The sequence below is a fragment of the Cyprinus carpio genome, chromosome A12, assembly GCF_018340385.1.
Source record: "Cyprinus carpio isolate SPL01 chromosome A12, ASM1834038v1, whole genome shotgun sequence".
NCBI classification, from domain to species: Eukaryota; Metazoa; Chordata; class Actinopteri; order Cypriniformes; family Cyprinidae; genus Cyprinus; species Cyprinus carpio.
In genome coordinates, this window is record NC_056583.1 from 24,501,194 (window position 1) to 24,520,056 (window position 18,863).

General features: G+C 37.8%; 1 protein-coding gene across 1 annotated transcript; it reads right to left on the minus strand.

Annotated features, from left to right (window-relative positions):
- Positions 1-1,734: 1,734 nt before the first annotated feature.
- On the minus strand, positions 1,735-14,858 carry LOC109085634 (alpha-tectorin-like). The gene is made up of 28 exons (XM_042768128.1): positions 14,838-14,858; positions 14,326-14,727; positions 14,134-14,223; positions 12,701-13,081; positions 12,535-12,615; positions 12,027-12,148; positions 11,576-11,854; positions 11,328-11,423; positions 11,082-11,235; positions 10,658-10,911; positions 10,422-10,567; positions 9,763-10,343; positions 9,052-9,635; positions 8,377-8,941; positions 7,666-8,270; positions 7,009-7,573; positions 6,656-6,861; positions 6,260-6,469; positions 5,723-5,911; positions 5,343-5,632; positions 4,753-5,024; positions 4,037-4,156; positions 3,716-3,900; positions 3,401-3,558; positions 3,044-3,289; positions 2,603-2,765; positions 2,175-2,277; positions 1,735-2,074 (listed from the first exon to the last, which is right to left on the minus strand). The coding sequence occupies exons 2-28, from the start codon at positions 14,618-14,620 to the stop codon at positions 1,971-1,973; spliced, it is 7,044 nt and encodes a 2,347-aa protein (XP_042624062.1). The 5' UTR covers positions 14,621-14,727; positions 14,838-14,858; the 3' UTR covers positions 1,735-1,970.
- Between the last annotated feature and the right edge of the window lie 4,005 nt (positions 14,859-18,863).

The window sequence follows — 18,863 nt, forward strand, 5'->3', positions numbered from 1 at the left end:
TTGTGAAAGGCTTGTTCCTCTGTTTTGTTTTTTGGAAGAATGCTGCCGTAAACAAGGGGAGGTTTTTAGTAAAGTTTTCTTTATCTATGGTCCTAAATACAAACATTCCACAAGGGAGATCCATATATTAGTAAATTTTGTTTTTGGCCAAGCAAAGTTGGCTACTTGGCTGTCACGTAAAAATATGATTGTTGGAATGGGGCAGACTGATGTTACTTTGGTTTTTAGGGGTTTGATAAAATCACATTTAAAGGTTGAATTTGCTTTTTACAATTCAATAGTGGATATAGAGACCTTTAAAAACAGATGGGGCATTAATAGCTGTATTTGTGAAGTTGACTGTGATGGATCGCTGAACATTTATGTATGATAATGATTATATGATGTTTTTAATGTTTATTTGATACGAAAATGTTTCCTGTGGGTTGTCTGTTTTTCAGATTTTTTGACTTTACCTATTTATTTTTTTATTCTTATACAGTGTGTCTTAATTATGGAAAAAAAATAACACTGATTAATGTTTTGTGGTGATTAAAGAGATGTTAAAAGTCAAAGTCTCTCTCTCTCTCTTAGCCACAGCTAAGTTTTGATGTAAGATGTAGTAATATTTCAGTGCAGTGTCAAATCACTGTTCAGATATGAACTTATGCAAATTTCTGTCTTACAATGAATGCACTCTGACCAACCCAGCTCTTCAATGTCAGTCTCTCAAGTAAACATAAGAACAATACAAGAACATTTTTGTTAATCTGGCCAGTGATCAAAATTCACGCATGGCTTTCTCTGAAAGAACAATTCAACCAGTGCGGCAACATTCTTCAAAGCATTTAGAATAGAAAGTAAAATAGCAGGACGAGTCTCATGCATATTATCGCAGCAAAAAAAAAATACAAATAAAAAAAATAAAAACCCATAACACTATGATCATTATGATCTCTTTTTTCCTTGTACTGAAAGTAAATTATTACAAAAGGAAAAACTGTCAGATTGTCAGATGCCTTGCTTAGCCAACAAAATTTCTTTCCCCTATTACCTTTTAGATCATTTCAACTGCATTTTTGTCTCCCTATTATATATGCCTTATAATAAATTCAGTAAACATATTTCTATATCGTTTTTACCTTCTTCTTACAGACATGAGTTATGCTGTTCATAGTACATTGAATGACTTGACTCTCTATCATGATTCAAATGTGACAAACATTTTAGTCAGATAGAGTTCTTCACAACTTTGTTTATCATGCTTTGCCATTTTGTGTTTTGTTTTGTTTGTGTTGTGTGTTGTGTTTTGTGTTCCTGTGGCTCAGTGGTAGAGCATTGCCTTAGCAGCACAAAAGTATGTGGGTTCGATTCCCAGGGAACACACATGGTAAAAAAATGGATAGCCTGAATGCACTTTAAGTCACTTTGGATAAAAGCGTCTGCCAAATGTAAAATGTTTAGTTCTTGTGTAGTTTTCAAATTAGAAAGTAATTTGGAACAAGTTGTTTGTCAAATTTGTCATTATTGGCATACATTGTTTACGTTATATTTATACGTTTTATTATATTAATTTATTCTGAGTCCAGTTAAGTGTTGCCAGTATTTCAGTGTTTTTAAAATTTTGACTAGGGTGCCAACAGATCTAACCCTGATCATAACATAACATATTTCAGGTTTATTATCTCAGAGTCTGCTGCCCAATTTTTATAAAAAGGTTGCAGAATTGAAAAGCAACTGCAGAAAAGGAATGACTTTTTAATGTTTTTGCATGATTAAGCAAAAAAAAAAAAAAAAAAAATCTGATAGTCTTTGGTAATCTAGCACAAATTCTGAAGTACAATACAGTTAATTTAGTATAGAACAATTAATGTAAAACTGATTATGGAACATAAAATAACATTTATGACAAGGAGAAATTTAGAAACCCTCAAATATTCATTAAAATGGCGTTAGAAATTATGCATGTAAAAGATTACATTATCTTTGCATTAAAACAGGGTCAGAAAACTCATCAGAGGAACAAGTAACAGCATCAGAGAAGCACACAGACAAGAAGCCTCAGATACCTTCATTTGCCGTGGGACCCACTTATCTGTGAACAGGGAATATTATGCAATGAAATGTAATTTATTTACAGCAGAAATCAACAGAAACATTCATTTACAAATGATTAAAATAAATGAAATGTTCACCTGTGTTCCCTTCTGACAACATCAGAGGACCCAGGGATATGGAAGCACTGTCATGGAAGTCCAGAGATCTGCGCTCTCTCCAGAGGTGTTCAGAGTTACAGTCCTAAAAGAGAATAGGGAAAAATCTAGCTGTGTGAATCCCTTTTAAATATCATTGCACAAACATGAAACATAAAGGAGTGCACAAAATCTCAAGCAGAATACAAACCTTACCACTATAGACATTAAGGGTAACACTTTCCTTCCAATATTTAATGTTTGATCAACAGGTGTTTATCAATGGTAAATTCTTAAACATTTACAATTTAGCCACTACGTACATTTAACTATGAAGATACATTCAATCCATTTCCATACATTAGTCCTATATCTACACAGAAACATTATTATCACAGTTTTATCAATTATGAGAGGTTTTCTAAACTCACTGTTGAGCAGCGATTGCTTGACAGAAGGCACAGGTGAACAGCGCAGTGCAGGTAAAGCTTAGTAGAGTTTGCAGTGAAGATAAACATCCTGAAGGAGAAACGGCTGGATGTCGAGACGCCGTTCTGCAGCAGCTCCACTGTGTCATCATTTGGATTGGGACACCTGAGAATATTAACAGTGACAATCAACAAATCAAATTCTTTCACTTTAAAGACATTTAACTCAAAAGCAATTTCCTGTAAATCATCACACATTTGCATTCTATGTATAATAAATGGAATTATTTGCATTAGTGCAGCAATACTGAAAGATAATATATCAGGTCATCCTAAAGGGATATGGAATATTGATTATTGCATTTATTGTTTATTGTTTATTGTTTATTTATTTTTTATTTTTTTGTCAGTGAGATAAGACTGAGCTTTAAGAAACCACTTTACTCTGTGATAATGAGATCCCAGCGGAGACTGTAATCAGGATCGTTCACAGGTGTAGCCCAACACGTGTCCATCACCAGAGCAAACTGACGGCTGTCAACCCCCTCGACACGAACTTCCACATTCATCTTCTGGTCGAGCTCTGCATCCACTCTACCAGTGAAGGGCCGAGTAAACTCATCATCCTCATATGGAATCATCCGAACCTGATATCTGCCTTCACCAGCGGGAAGAGTCCTGTGCACAATGCTGTTGAAATAATGGATAGACCTGTGTTAAAACTACTCTGCTTTATGGCTATAATTCTACTCCTTAAATAAAACAGCACAGCTGGAATCAGAATTTGTATTTGACTCGCACCTCTCCAGTGGATTGATTTCCACATTCATGGAAAGTGTTTGTGTTTGAGGATAAACACAGCTGAAAGAAATCTTAAGGATTTTTTCTCTGCTGATGAGACCTTCTGACCTCGGTGTCCCCAGAATAAAGTTACTATAGATGAAGTGGCTGCCATTGGCCTGTGGACAACATGTTTAACATTTTGACTGAATTGAAAACAATAAAAACTTTTAAAAAGTTCAAAAAGTATCAGTTGATTCAACTCTATTGCTTCTATCAGACACTACAAATGTTTGGGATGGTGTATTGGAATAGATTATACATAATATATCCTACCAGAAGATTTGTGCCACAGATGTGTTCATTGTTATCAAAATGGAATTCTACTCTGCCATTCCTGACTGTTCCTTTGCAGCTGGGATCATTGAGGTGTAAGACATCAGCTGAAAAACCAGCCTCAAAGAGCTGACAGCGAGACACAGACATGGAGCCAGAGCTGCTTTCACAGGTTTCTGAGAAGTCTGAGAGAGAGAGACAGAGAGAGAGAGAGAGAAAACAATCAAATGATTGTCAGAATTATTAAACAATAAAATGTAAAAATGACAAAAAAAAAAAAAAATAATCATGTTTCATATTTTTTTGTGGAATGTTACCAACCAAAAGAGTCAGCTTGAGGTCTGGGTAGGTCATCGTTACACATACAGCCATAAACACCACTTTTCTTCCCACACCATTCATCCTCAGAGCAGCTGAGCTCAGAGCAGCGATCTCTCACATCTAAGAAAAGCAGAGATAGATGAAATATAACACAAAGACATTGAGTCATAATAAAAGAGTGAGAGCTCAACATTCTGAGCCCCCTGAATGATCGTTGCTCTACATTCCTCAAGGTAATAAAAAATAAATTTCTAGTCATTTGAAGTGAATTTCATATTTGCAATCATTTTCCCACCGAGATACACAAATATTAGCCTGTTATTCATTTAGTTTTTTTTTTTATTTGTTTGTTTGTTTGTTTTTTTTAACAGACTTTTAACATTTAAAAATTTGAATTAAATTGCTGGGGAATTTTATTACTTTACCTTAAAATTATCTATATAAACACCCTCTATATGTCTAAGTCTACGTTAGCTGTGGAATTGCACTTTAAAACTATCAATGTTGGATTTGTGTCTGGTTAGATTACCAAAATTGTCAAAATCAATTCATGAATCACAGCTGAATAATTTGGAAGCAGTTTGTCATAGTAGGTGATAGTGCAGCTGATTTTTCTTTTTCTTTTCTTTTCTTTTTTTTTTTTTTTTTTTTTTTTTTTTGCAACACTGGTGACAAGACCAAAAAATTATCTGTGCTGAAATGTTATTATGACTTACCACACCGTAGACCCGAGCGCCATTCTGGGATCTGTATCTCCAAGATGGCACAAGCTGTCTCATAGGCCTCAACAGCTGAGCATAACATGCCATTTGCAGGTGTGTACAGACACAGATCATACACACAAGAGAAGTAGTAAGGTGCAGGGTCAACATGAAGATGGCAGCTCTGGAATGGGCCAGTGGTGTTGGTGATAATGCTACAGAGATCAGAATATCTCTGCCTGGATGGACACTCATCAGCATTACCAGTCTGGTCTCTGGCACCACAGCTGAAGAACACATGAAAAAATGAAGGTCAGTTAAATGGTTACACTATTTCCTCTTTTGGACAAAGAAAGAGTTCACAGGTGAACAACAAACATCATTCTCAACTTGTTTTTAAGCAAGGAATTTGCATGAGAGATTTTACATTGGACATTGTGTGGTAACTCTATACAAAACTAAAAGTAAACAAAAGAAAAAAGTAAACCTTTGAACCTTTTTCCCTGTCCAGTGTTCTATCAAAATAAACCTGAGAAACAATATATTTTTTTTTTATCATGACCCACCAGGTAAAAACAACTGTCCTAATGTCTCATGATTCTTACCCTGCAGTGCTGGTGTCTGATTGCCAGCTGTGGCCAAAGGAATCGTCATCAGGAGCGGGGTCTCCACTGGGCAGCACTTTGTCATCTGCAGGATTACCATTGAAATTTCCACACATTCCGCATAGAGATCCATAGAATCTTTCACTCGCTCTGACTAGAAGACTGCTATGTCCATCAAAATGGACAATGAATTCATTGAAAGCATTTAGAATTACTAATCCCTGCTCCTCACGTATCTCTACAAGATCATTGTTTTGATATGCTGGTGTGTCGATGGCATTCCCATCAACCTGGAGGGAAATAATAAAATTTCAACATCTCAAAAGAGAGAAAGTGAAAGAAAATATTTTTGAATTGACATCATTTGAAGTCCAACTTACTTTAACTCTCCTGTTCTGCCCAATTGTGATGTGTGTCTCTTGTCCATGCTGAGACAACCAAACATCCACTGCAGACACAAATGATACCACCATGTTCCCACGGTGCCTGTTGGTGGCCACCACACGGAACTCCAGATCATTGTCGGTAACATTACCACAGGTCTGAGCAATCTCATATGAGCAAGTTCCCTAATAGGAAAAAACACAATGCACATAGTCTTCATCATTTCTTTCATTTGCCACACAGCTGCAACTTCACACAATGCAAGTTTCTTGTAAGACATTAGATACATTCATAAATCAAAGAATTTCCAGTGCTATGAACAATATCATGCAGTATATTTAGTATATTAGTATATTTTTTATATTTGTATAGTATATAAGTATATTTGTAGTCAAATTTGTTTAAATAATCTAACACCAATAACCCTCCTTTGAATAAACTTGACTGTTAAATAAGTTGTTCCCTAGTACTGGGTCATAAAACAACAGTTAAGGTCATTGTCTACAAAAACAGCAGATTTTACTAATTTATACCTGAAAGTGGGCCACAGCTCCATCAAAGGTGATGTAGTGGGGGTCACCCCAGACTGTGCAGGTAGACATTGGACTGTAGCAGTCACGATGTCCATTTCTGACCGCACAATTCATGGTCGGTGGGCAGACTGATGCAGAGCAGCGTAGATCATTTGGAGCAAAACACTGACAGCGTTGGGAACATGTTGAATCCCAGAACTGTTCACCAATCTATAAAACAATAATAATAATGATGAACTTTACATTTTCATAACATTATGTCAAAAAGTATTTTCACCAACACAAAAAAAAACAAAAAAACATCAAGATACAGCATCATCATAAGGCTGTTTGCCACATTATCCTTTGCCCCTATGGGATAATACTTAAACGAAAACATAATACTTAAATCCTTACATTATAGTAGAATCCATCATACAAGCAGCCACATTGCTCCACTGGTATACAGAGTCCTCCACTCCTCACAAATCCCTCATCACAGAAACAACCTTCTGAGCATGTGTGTTCACAGCTAGCATCAATGCTGCTGGCACATGTATGGCCACAGTCCGTGCCACACACCTCATAATGGCTGTTTGGGATGTTTGAGGAGCAGTCCATGACTGGAAATGCAACAACAAAATATATTTAGAATGCAATTAATAGTATGTGCAATATTAAATTTTTGAAATAAAAGGGGAAAACAACATCTTGAATAAAGAAAACAAATTCATCTATGGTTGGTATTTTTACATATTTTACATACTTACCACAGGATGCAATTTCTCTCCAGGGATAGACAACAGTATTGGCAGACTGACAAGCACTCACATAGGCTTGGACAGAGTGACACAAGACATCATTACTGTTCTCAGAAATGCACACATCAAACACACAGTTATTAAAGTAGGCCATTGGATCAACAGAACCATGGCAGAAGCTAAAGGGACCCTGACTGTCCCTGATGATCTCACACAAGGCTTGTGAGATGAGAGTTGTGCTCTCATCTTGGCAATAGCCAGGAATATCACCGCCTCCACAGTCATATGACATGTCATCCTCAACCATCCATTCTGTCCCAAACTGGTCTGCTGAAGGTGCCAGAACACCTGAAGGAGTGAGGAAGTCATCCTCAAGAAGGCCATTAAAGTTGCCACAAAGGCCACACACAACTCCATTGTAGTCTGCTGGCACAACAATGTTTAACTGCCAGGAACCACCATAACTGACACCGAAACCAAAGTCAGTTGAGACATATATAAACTGTCCTGTGGAGTAGACAGAGACCCGACCAGAGTCAAGGTAGACAGGAAGGTTTCTGATCTCTTCATCAACCTAGTTGAAGGGAAGGTGGAGATGGTTTATGCTATGCAATCCAATGAATAATTAGAACAATAATGTTTTTTCATTCAGTTTGAACAGCTTACCTTAACAGCAGAATAACCGTTCATGTCCTGTGACATGTGCACAAGGTGCCCAGAGACATTGACAAAAACTTCGACAGTTATTGACACTGGCCATCCATGCCATCCATCATTTCTTGCATCCACCTGGAAGTGCGGTAGACCACGAGTGTCATCACATACTTTGGCCAGAACGTATCGGCATCTGCCTTGAAAGTCAAAATATGTTCCATCAAAAGACTTATAATGGGGGTCTCCTGAAGCATAACAGCTACCATGTGGATGAGGATGGCAGCCATACTCCCCCTCCACCACACGGCAGATCTCCTGTTCACTGCATGATGATGGTGTGCAACGGACATTTCCAGTGATTCCATCACAGACACACAGGAACTGACACTCTTCACCATGCCAGAACTGCTCTCCAGGCTGCCGATAACGCCCATCATAGTGGCAGCCGCAGCCAGTGGGGGGAACACAGTGATCTCCATCCAGCACCAGTCCATCATTGCACTGGCATCCCCCCTGGCATGGCAGCGTGCACTGGAATGGAAATGAGAGGCTAGGGCAGGACGCAGGACAGGATGTGCCACACAATTCGAAATGGGTATTTGCTGGACAGTTTGGATCTGGGAGGTTTAATGTAAAACATGGAAACGACAATGAATGATCAGCACTTTGAAGGAGATATATAGTTTTAATTCTGAAAATCTTATCATATTACAAGATACGTACCACAGTGGGTGATACTCCTCCACTCTCCAACTGTGATGCCATTCTGTTGGCAGTGCAGTGTATAGCCTCGCAGGGCCTCACATAGAGCCTCCCTGGCACCGTCCGTCTGCTCCAGCATCTGAATGCAATCTTCAATCCGTTGCCAAGGGTCTAGTGTTCTGCTACACTCAGCAAATGGTCCATCATTCATGGCCATGATGCTGCAGTGCTCTCTGAACTCGCTCCTGTTCTGATAATGACCTGGTTCCCACATGTCAGTTGGGTCCTCACAGTGGGCTGACAGGGATCCATCACGCCAGCTGTCTGCAAAAAGCTGAGATTCATGCAGCAGGACACCATCCGGGCCGTAGAATTCATCTTCGGCGTTTCCATTCAAGTTCCCACACAGACCTCCAAGTGTACCATTGTAATTGGTTGGCGCAGTGATTCGGACAATGTGCGGCCAATCAGCTCTAACAGTCACGCCAAAGTTTGTCTCCAAAACAAAACTTCTTGCACTGCTGTGATAGATATGGATTTGACTGGAACCAACACTTATAGGTAGACCAACCATCTCTCCATCCACCTGAGGAGAAAAAAGAAAGTCTGACTTTGATCTAGAATTTGAGTTAGAGATAATGGTTAAATGGCTCTTAATACAATGCAGAGAAGAAAAAAAACAACATTTTGTCTAACCTGTACATCGCTACCTTCTCCCAATTCAATGGAAACATGAGTTCCTCCTGTCTCAAACTTTAGGAACCTGGAAAAGTCTTGAAGGCCTCTGGGTACTTTCTCAACTGTCAATACAAAGTATGGCAGTTGGGATGGCCCCATAACTCTTGCAAGGGTCAGTCCACAAGCTCCTGGGTATCTGAAAGTTTGTCCATCAAAGGTGTGGTATAAACCCAGGCTTTCAACTGAACAGGTAGCATAACTGATGGGTCTGCAACCCCTTACACCATTATGGAGTCCACACACTTCAGCTTGACCACACTGGTGCTGAGTGCATACCATTGACCTGCTATTGCAAACACATTGTCTTCCACAGTCCTCACCCAACACTACTGACTGTCCTTCAGAGTAATAGAAGCCCTCAAAGACGCAGCCACAGTTTGCTTTAGGCACACATTGCCCAGCGCTGAGGATGTACCCATCATCACAAATACAGCTCTCCTGATTGGGCAGGGGACAGTTTATTGGGGCAAAGGGGTTGCTGCATGTGGCAGGGCAGCTTGTTCCTTGGGACTCAAAATGGCTGTGCTCAGGACACTGAATCTCTGGAAATGGAGGGCGGAAGTAAGAATATTCATCAAACTCTGTGATATTTCACACTGCACAGTTATTTCAGTTACACAAAGTTAAATGCAAAACTAAGTTCTACTGAAACCATAACAAGTCACTTACCACAAAAGCCTGGTTGTCTCCACCGCCCTAGTTGTACACCTTGTTGTTGGCATTGAGCAGAATACACATTGAGAGCCTGGCACAGAATCGGCTGGTACCCTCCTCCTAAGCAAAGATCATAGACACAGTTCTCTATGTAGGTCTGTGGCGAAAACACAGAGTGGCAAGATGCAAAAGGCCCCGAAACATCTCCTAGTATCCCACAGTGATTTGTGTCACTGTAAAGGCTCATTTCATTGGCAGTACAAACTGCACAACCTAGACCTGTGCACCTGACATCATGGCATTCAGGATCTGTGTCCCCCTCTACCTTCCAAGAGTTGGCAAAATCAACATCTGAGCTCAAGACCTCCCCAGAGATTGAACGGAAGTCATCTTCAGAACGTAGGTTATAGTTTCCACACAGACCACATGTGGCATTCTGGTAGTCATAAGGTACAGAGATGGTGACGTAGCTATATGCATCATATGTAACTAGGAGACCAAAATCTGTGCTGATGGCCAAGGAAAAACCTGACTGATAGACTTGGATGGAGCCATTGTGGAGAGTGAATGGTGTTGCTATAAAGGTCCCATTAACCGACAATGTTGACAAAAAGAAATTAGGAAAATGGAAGGATGGCTGAGCTCAATATTACAGCAAAACAGTGATACTTACCTTTGCTTCATGATAGTGATTTTTAACCAGTTCAATTTCTTCATTATAGACAAATACTCTGACCATTCGAGTCCATGACACATGTGTGCTACCCCGATGCTCATTTTTTCCCTCAATGCGATAGTACGGCAAACCATTTCCACAAGCCTATACAATGACAAAAATCAGTATCAGTAAAGAATTCCCAGTCTTGTCAAATATATACAATAAATAGAAAGTCATAGCAACATTACTAACCTCAGACAGAACATATGTGCAGGTTCCTTGAAAGTGAAAATTCTGATTGTCAAAGGTGTAGTAGTGAGGATCGCCAGAGATGGTGCATGTTTGCCGCTGAATGTTCTGACAAGAGTATTGCAAAGCAGCTGGACGACAAGCTTGGGAATAAGTGCAGGGCTCAAAGCTGCACTGGAGGCCTCTACTGGTACAGGTGCATCTTTCCTGGCAGGTGGCATCACTCCAGAAATAGTCTCCTAGCTGCACTGGCAAACCTGTAAAAAAAGACTTAGGGTTTATTTATATAAACACCAAAAATAATTTGTGCAATTACTGGAAGGCCTCACCTATAGTTTACTAGCATGGTACAATCAAATTTGAATAGGTCATTCATAGTCTGGCTGCAAAGAGCAAATATGGCTTGCAGTTAGGGCAGTAACATTACCATTAAATTGACAGCCCCGTGATCCATAATCGGTTCTGAAGGCCCATCTGCCTGGCACATTGACATTGCTGCTGTGTGGTAGGCTGGTGATGTCATTCTGAAGTGATCCAGTAATTGAGAAATGGTGGCTTGAGTCGATAGTGTCATAACCAGCCTAATGATAGGAAGACATCCAGATGTCTGCTTATTCAGTGAATCCTTGAAAATGCAATATCTATCATATCAGTTTTGTCATCTTCTGCATACCTGTACATATCGTTGTGTTGGAGCAATTGCACCATAGTTCATTACAACAAATGAGAGATGTCCATTTGAAATCAAAACCACTTGGAAAGATGTTTCCTTTAAAAAAGACAGAAAAAGTCAGAATATTTTTTAAAGGAAGAAAGAAAACATCATGTGGTGTGCTGATTTTTATTTATTTATTTATTTGTTCATTTATTTTTTTAAATAGGTAGAGGAAGATTTTCATGGTATCAAACTGGGCTACTTACTGCTCCTGAATTGTAGAAATATGCAACTCTATCCCATGTTGCAATAAAGACCCATGAAGCAGAGAAACTCAAGTCAGGGAAGTACTGGTTTATGTCTTGGGTTGCCTGTGTAAGGACACTACCAGAGGTGTACTGTTTATATGAGATGACACCATTCCAACTATTGTCAATATCTGTCCAGAATGGAGCAATGAGGTCTTTCCCTCCATAAGCTGGGAACTGGTATGGAGAGAAGCTGCCCCATGCCCCGTCAAAGGTCAAGTGTCCATTGTTGTTGACCTGAAATAGTAGAGGACTTATTATTATGTGCAGAATTCTTATTAAAGACACAAAATTGTTTGTCACAGAAATTTAAACTGAACTCAACCGTCCTTTTTCCCATTTACTTTTTTGTTTTTCTCCAGTTACAGACACTCAGCATCAAAAATCTTCCCATTCCAAAGTGACTTACATAAATTTGGTTGTATGTTTGTCCAAAAAATATGAACGGCTGCTGCAGGTATATAACTGACGAACTCCCATCATCACTGCGTCCATTCACTGTGTCTCCAGTTCCAAATGGATAAAATGGCCCTGTAATATTAAGTCCATTGTTTAAGAGAGAGAGAGAAAAAAAAACTATATTGAACATTAATTAGCAACAACATAAATATCGGTTTCTGATACCCTGACATTTAAATTTCATTTATATTTCAATTTTCATTTACCTTACTGTAATATGTGTATTCTTTGCATGATGAAATGAATATGATACAACAATATGACTGTATATCATCATGGCTATGCCTGTGATTACCTGTGGCCTTTTGCGTACTTTAATAAGGCTGATAATATATTAGCTTATACAACTTTATGAATTATTTTAAATTATTTACATGCATCACAAACATATAACGTGGATCTGATTTGCTCATGTAAAACAATAATCCTTCACATTGTAACACACTGCAATATATTACCAGTCATAATGTCCATGGTTGTAGTTTCTGTGGTTGTCTCTGGCATGACAGTAGTAGAGGTAGTGTTTATGTTGCTTGCATCTGAAAGAAATTATAAATATTTTTTTGAAAAAATCTGAATTATCTCTTACATAAACAAAGGGCACATGTAAATACATATATTTACCTGCACAGTATGCCAAATGGCAGTTAGTTGGACTCACAAACTCATAGACATAATACCCTCCTGGACAGGCTTTGACTTTAATGGGATTGGATTGGAAAAGGCAGCAGTTATTGCTCCAGTGACCACAGACATCTCGAGTGACCACTCCATCCTCAACTGCTGGATGTCCTCCGTTCAGCCACAGTGGAGCATGAGTGCCACAACTATACTCTTCAACACATGTGTCTGGCATCTGAACGCTCTGACCCTGAATAAAGAGACGGTACCAGCCGTTCCAGCTGACCCAAGTGTCACACATAATTTGAGAGGAATATTGATTGGTGGTGGCTCTCCACAGATCATCCAGGACACTGTAGTTGTAGCAGGGCTCAACAGGTGGAGCTGGTGAAATGGAAACATTAAAAACATAAATGTTTCTGACTAAATTGATATTTTATATATTTGTTTATAACTGAAGTAGAGGTATGAAATCTTCAGAATGCTCTTTCTGTTGTAGCCATTTAAGAAAGTGTATTTAGATTTTTATATTATTTATGTTTAAATATTATTTGTTTGTGTTTTGTTTAGTACAATTTGCTAATTAATTAAGAAAATTGTAAACATCATAAGGGGTGGTAAATCGGGCGGCAGTATGCCAGAAGAAAGGAAGTGGGTGAGACATATTTTTTTGACCACTTTATACGTTTTTGTTTGTAGAATCCCTTTTTTTTGTAACGAGTTTAGTTTGGTAAAATTTGTATCTTAATTTTAATATGTTTTTTGTTGGTCAATTACTTACCTAAATAAATATGAAGAATGAATAAACATTTCATGGAATGAAGTGCGTTCAAGACAAAGCCCGCTACCATGCTTCCATGGCCAAAACAAAGGCCGAAACACTTTCCTTAAGCTCCCTGTTACTCTTGTGCTTTAAGTTATTGAAAGCTGAATATAGTTTCTCTTGAGTTTGAACATCTTTTATTTAGCTGTGAAAAAAAGCTGTGTATACATGCTATTAAGTTATTTCCTGGCTCTAATGGTTGGAGTCTGCAAAGAGTTTGAGTTTATGAAAGGAGTCTAAAGAAGTCTGAGAAACAGTGGTAATATAGTTTTCATTATGAAAAAAACAACACTTTGGTTCAGTACTTTATCCATATTAAAAATCCTAAAAATACTATAAAAAATATAATATATAGAGAAGCAACAGAATTAGTCCGGTACTGCATAGAGTCTTTAGACAACTGTTGTCTTTTCCTTCTCATTTATATTGCATTCTCATTTTGTAAGATGCATTACAAATTTTTATGTGAGTTTTACTCATATTACGTTAATTTAGCTGTACATTTTTGTTTAATGCAACAGAAACAGGACAATTTTAAGTGACTGTATGTAATGAAAATATGTGCAAAAAGATACACATGAGAGTTTATAAATGAAACAAGACAATACTTTACCAGTGGTTGTGATTGGTGGAGTAATGAATTCTATGGGTGGGATTGTCTCTGTTGTTGTAGACACTGATGAGGTGGACTGGTTTGAGGCTTCTGGTATTAAGAACATTTTTTTTTTTTTTTAATCTCAGTAAATAATTTGTAAACAAGCCCCAGAAAAGTAAATTAATAAATTACTTATGAGTAAATACTCACCTACACAGTAAGCTCCACAAAGTATTGGCTTGACAAACTCATAAACATAGTAATTTCCAGGACAGGCTTTGACTCTTATAGGGTGGGATGTGTAAGCACAGCAGCTATACCAGTCAGAAGCACAGACCTGACGGGTGACCACTCCATCTTCCAGCTGTGGATGAGTGCCGTTGAGTGATAGTGGGTAATAAGTGCCACACATGCCTTGATTAACACATGATTCTGGCATCTGGGCATTTTGACCATTATAGAACATCCTGTACCAGCCATTCCACTCCACATTATAATCACACATCCCATAGTAGTAATAGTTATTATAGTAATAGTTGTCAGTGGCTCTCCAAGGCTCATCCAGACTGGTGTAGTTATAGCAGGGGTCCACACTTGGGGTGGTGAAAGGTACTATTATGAAAAATTTGAGATTTAATTTATTCAAGATAATAATATGAAAACCAACAGTACAACTGATAATAAGCATGTCAGATATAATGATGAATGAAAGTACACAATACCTGCACAGTATACTGGTAATGGGATTGGGAGGGGGGGGGGGAGGGGGGGGGGGGGGGGTGAAAGGAGTTGGTCTGGTAAATTTGTAGACATAATAATCTCCAGGACAAGCTTTAACTTGGATTGGTTCAGATCTGTAGCGACTGCACTGATAATCACGACAGCCAAAAACTTCACGAGTAACTACTCCATCTTCTAGACGAGGATGAGAGCCACCAAGATACAGAGAACTAATGCTTCCACATGACATATAATAAAAACACCACTCAGGCATCTGAGCACTCGACTCATTAATGAAGAGTCGATACCAGCCATCCCATTCTTCACGAGTGTCATCATGATCAGAGATGTATCCATACGTAGACCAGTAATTGCGTGTGCTTCTCCAGTAGTTGTTGAGTACGTTGTAGTTTTCACACGGGTCATAATCTGTGTTAGTGAGATATCAAAACAAACAAGTTATACTTCACTGAAGAGCTTCATAAGTGCAAATCTTTACCAGTAAACAATCAAGAGATTGATAAATCATTCACAACATAACTGAGTGATAGCGAAGCTAAAAGTTCTTGCATAAAAGGTGCCACTTTCATTGCTAAATAAATATATACGGTAACACTTTAGATTAGGGAACACATTCAGTATTAAGAATTTTCCCTAAATAAACTCCTAATTTCTACTGCTTATTAATAATAAGTAAGGTCATTGTTGTGATAGTTATGTTCAGGTATTGTTATGCCTGAGGCTGTATTGGTGCCGCTGCATCTGTGTGTTTCTTTCTCTCTTCGATGATGTCACTATCTTTCCCTTTCGTTTGTTTTTTTTCTTCTGTCCCGTTTTTCACAGGGCGCCCTGCCTTAATTAGATGTGCCACCAGTGTGTGTGGTGGTAGGTGACGGGCAGTGCCAGCATCTTTTAAAAGAAGGAACGGAAGAGCGACATCCTCAGTGGGTGGGAGAGAGACAGAGTAGAGCGTGTTGTCCACCTTGTTGAATGTTGTTGAGATTGTGCTATTGTACCTTGATTGTAAGATCTGTTGAAGCTTGAGTCAGCTACTGATAATGTTTACTTTTCTCTCCCTCACTTTTCTCTCCAGGCATTTATATGTGCTTTATAAGTACTAGTAAAACAGCCAATATGCTATTAAGATGGAACCTAATTAGAAACTAGTTAATGGGGAATAGTGTTCCCTAATCTCAAGTGTTACCATAAATGCATTTAAAAATTTTAAATATGCACATATAACTTACTCAAGGTGATGCTGGATCCAGTGACTATATCTGGACTTACAGTAGAAGCCGCCTGTGAAATAGTGCTGACATCTACAAAGAAGGACATTCAAGACATGACTGAGATCATTGTAAATGGTTTTAAAAAACACTTTAAAATGTGGTAAAAAAAGCAAGGTACCTGTGCAGTATCCTGAACACCCGATTTGTGGTTTCACAAGTTCATAGACATAGTAATTTCCTGGACACGCTTTCACTCTGATGGGGTTTGTCTTGTAATAACAGCAGCTACCCCAATAAGACCCTCCACAGACCTCTCTGGTCACCACTCCATCCTCTATCTGAGGGTGAGGACCATTGAGCCACAGAGTGATGTCTGTGTTACAGGTGTATGAACTAACACAGGTCTCTGGCATCTGGATGCTCATTCCATAGTAGAAAAGCCGGTACCAGCCATTCCAGGAGAAAGAGTTATCACAAATGTTATCTCCACTTTCATTGGTGGCTCTCCAGGGACGATCCAGAGACTCATAGTTGTAGCAGGGATCACTGCTGAAGCTTTGGAAAGCAACTGTCGTGGTATTTGTAAAAGTACTGTTAAAATACTGTATTTACTGTACATTGAAGGCAATTTAGAATATTACATTGTGAAAAAAATGATACATTCAAACTGCAAAAGAAGTGATGTTATGTAAACGGGTATTTAGACTAACACACATAAATCCTCACATTTAAACAACAACAACAGCTTTGATTCATTTTTAGGTGGAGGACAGGTAAATTATGTAGAGATATTCATTAAGAATGGAGTAATTTAGTGATTATGTATTGTCATTAATAACATGGCAAAACACACTGACAGTTTAATTTTACATCATTTACAGTAGAAATGTGCTGTTATTGGTTCGTCTGTGTTACAACTAACATGAGAGCTACAGTAGAGGAGTGCTATGAGAGTGTGGGGAGAATTACAAAGTAGCCTACAGAATGTTTAATGGACTGCACTGATTCTAACTGGTTAAACCATGTTTAACTTCATTAAATAATAAATAAAAATTCATGTTAAATTATCTAATAATCAGACAATTAACTCTTGATACTGACATTAAAAAAAAAGTCACAAAATTTTGAAGAGGAAAAGAGTTAAAATTTCACCTGCACAATATGTAGGTCCAGGGGCTGATATGATGGGTTTGACAAATTCATAAACATAATAATCTCCTGGACAGGCTTTGACTTGGATGGAGGTGGATGTGTAGGCTCCACACTGATTGGAATACCCCCACCACCACCACATATAACTTCCCAAAACTTCACGTGTCACCACTCCATCCTCAAGTGTTGGATGAGAGCCGTTGAGATACAGTCCAGTGTAACCACCACATCCCACATAACTCACACACCACTCAGACATCTGAGCACTTTCTCCATTCAAATACAGCCGATACCAGCCACTCCATTCAACAAGAGAGTCATCATGTCCAGAGTACTGATACGCGTTTTGTCGTATGTCTCTCCAGTATTCATCAAGAGTTTTATAATCATAGCAGGGATCAGAGCTGGAAGTTGTTGATTCTGAGAGAATAGTGACATAAAAAAAGGACAATCCTGTGATGATACATACTCTCTATTTATGTGACAAACAGTTGTGTCTTTATGACCTGATAAGATATTGGTATAGTACACTAAGGAGGGATTATGTAAACTGACTGCACTTGTATCCTCAGTTTAAAACAATCTGTCACTAATTTATAAAAATTAAAAAGGGGGAGGGTGGATTTAGAAATTATTTAGAAATTATTACTTTTATTTAGCAAGGATGCTTTAAATTGATCAAAAGTGATGATAAAGACATTTATAATGTTACAAAATATTTCTATTTCAGATAAATGCTGTTCTTCTGAACTTTCTATTCATCAAAGAAGCCTGAAAAAAATCTAATCTGTTTTCAACATAATAATAACAATAATAATAATAAATGTTTTTTTTTTGTTTGTTTTTTTTTTTTTTTTTTTTTGAGCAGCAAATCAGAATATTAGAATGATTTCTGAAGGATCATGTGACACTGAAGACTGGAGTAATGATGCTGAAAATTATGTACAATAAATCCATGTGAATATCTGTCTCTGCAAACTGTACAATCGATATTGATGTCCTTTAGCACAGCATTCTAAATGATGATGATAATGGGGTACTACTGATCTACAGAATCTACTGAATACTATCGATCTATTATCGAATGAAAAAATCAGAAATTATCACTTTGGTACATTAAGAATGCATAAATATAAAACATTACTACTACTACTACTAATAATAATAATAATAATAATAACAATAACTAAAAAAAATAAAAAATAAATAAAAAAAATAAACAGGGCAGCGGGCCAAATCAGTGGCCAAATCAATTTAATTTATATTTAAATTTTTATTAACCTTACTGTAATATTTGTATACTTTGCATAATTAAATAAATATGATACAGCAATATGACTGTATATCATAATGGGTGTGATTACCTGTGGCCTTTTGCCTACTTTAATATAGCTGATAATATTTTAGCCTATGTAACTTAATGAATTATTTTTAATTATTTACATGCATCACAAACACATAACATGGATCTGATTTGCTCATGCAAAACAATAATCCTTCGCATTGTAACACACTGCAATATATTACCAGTCGTAATGTCCATGGTTGTAGTTTCTGTGGTTGTAGTTTCAGCTGTGGTTGTATATGTGTAGTAGTATATGTAGTGTTTATGTTGCTTGCATCTGAAACAAATTATAAATATATGTA

Coding starts and splice junctions, on each gene's coding strand:
- LOC109085634 (XM_042768128.1), bottom strand. CDS start 14,620: ATGTGTGATTATAATGTGGAGTGGAATGGCTGGTACAGGATGTTCTAT. Junction 12,616..12,700: donor CCATTTGGCATACTGTGCAG/GTAAATATATGT, acceptor AATTTCTTTCAG/ATGCAAGCAACATAAACACT. Junction 8,271..8,376: donor GAGGAGTATCACCCACTGTG/GTACGTATCTTG, acceptor TAAACCTCCCAG/ATCCAAACTGTCCAGCAAAT.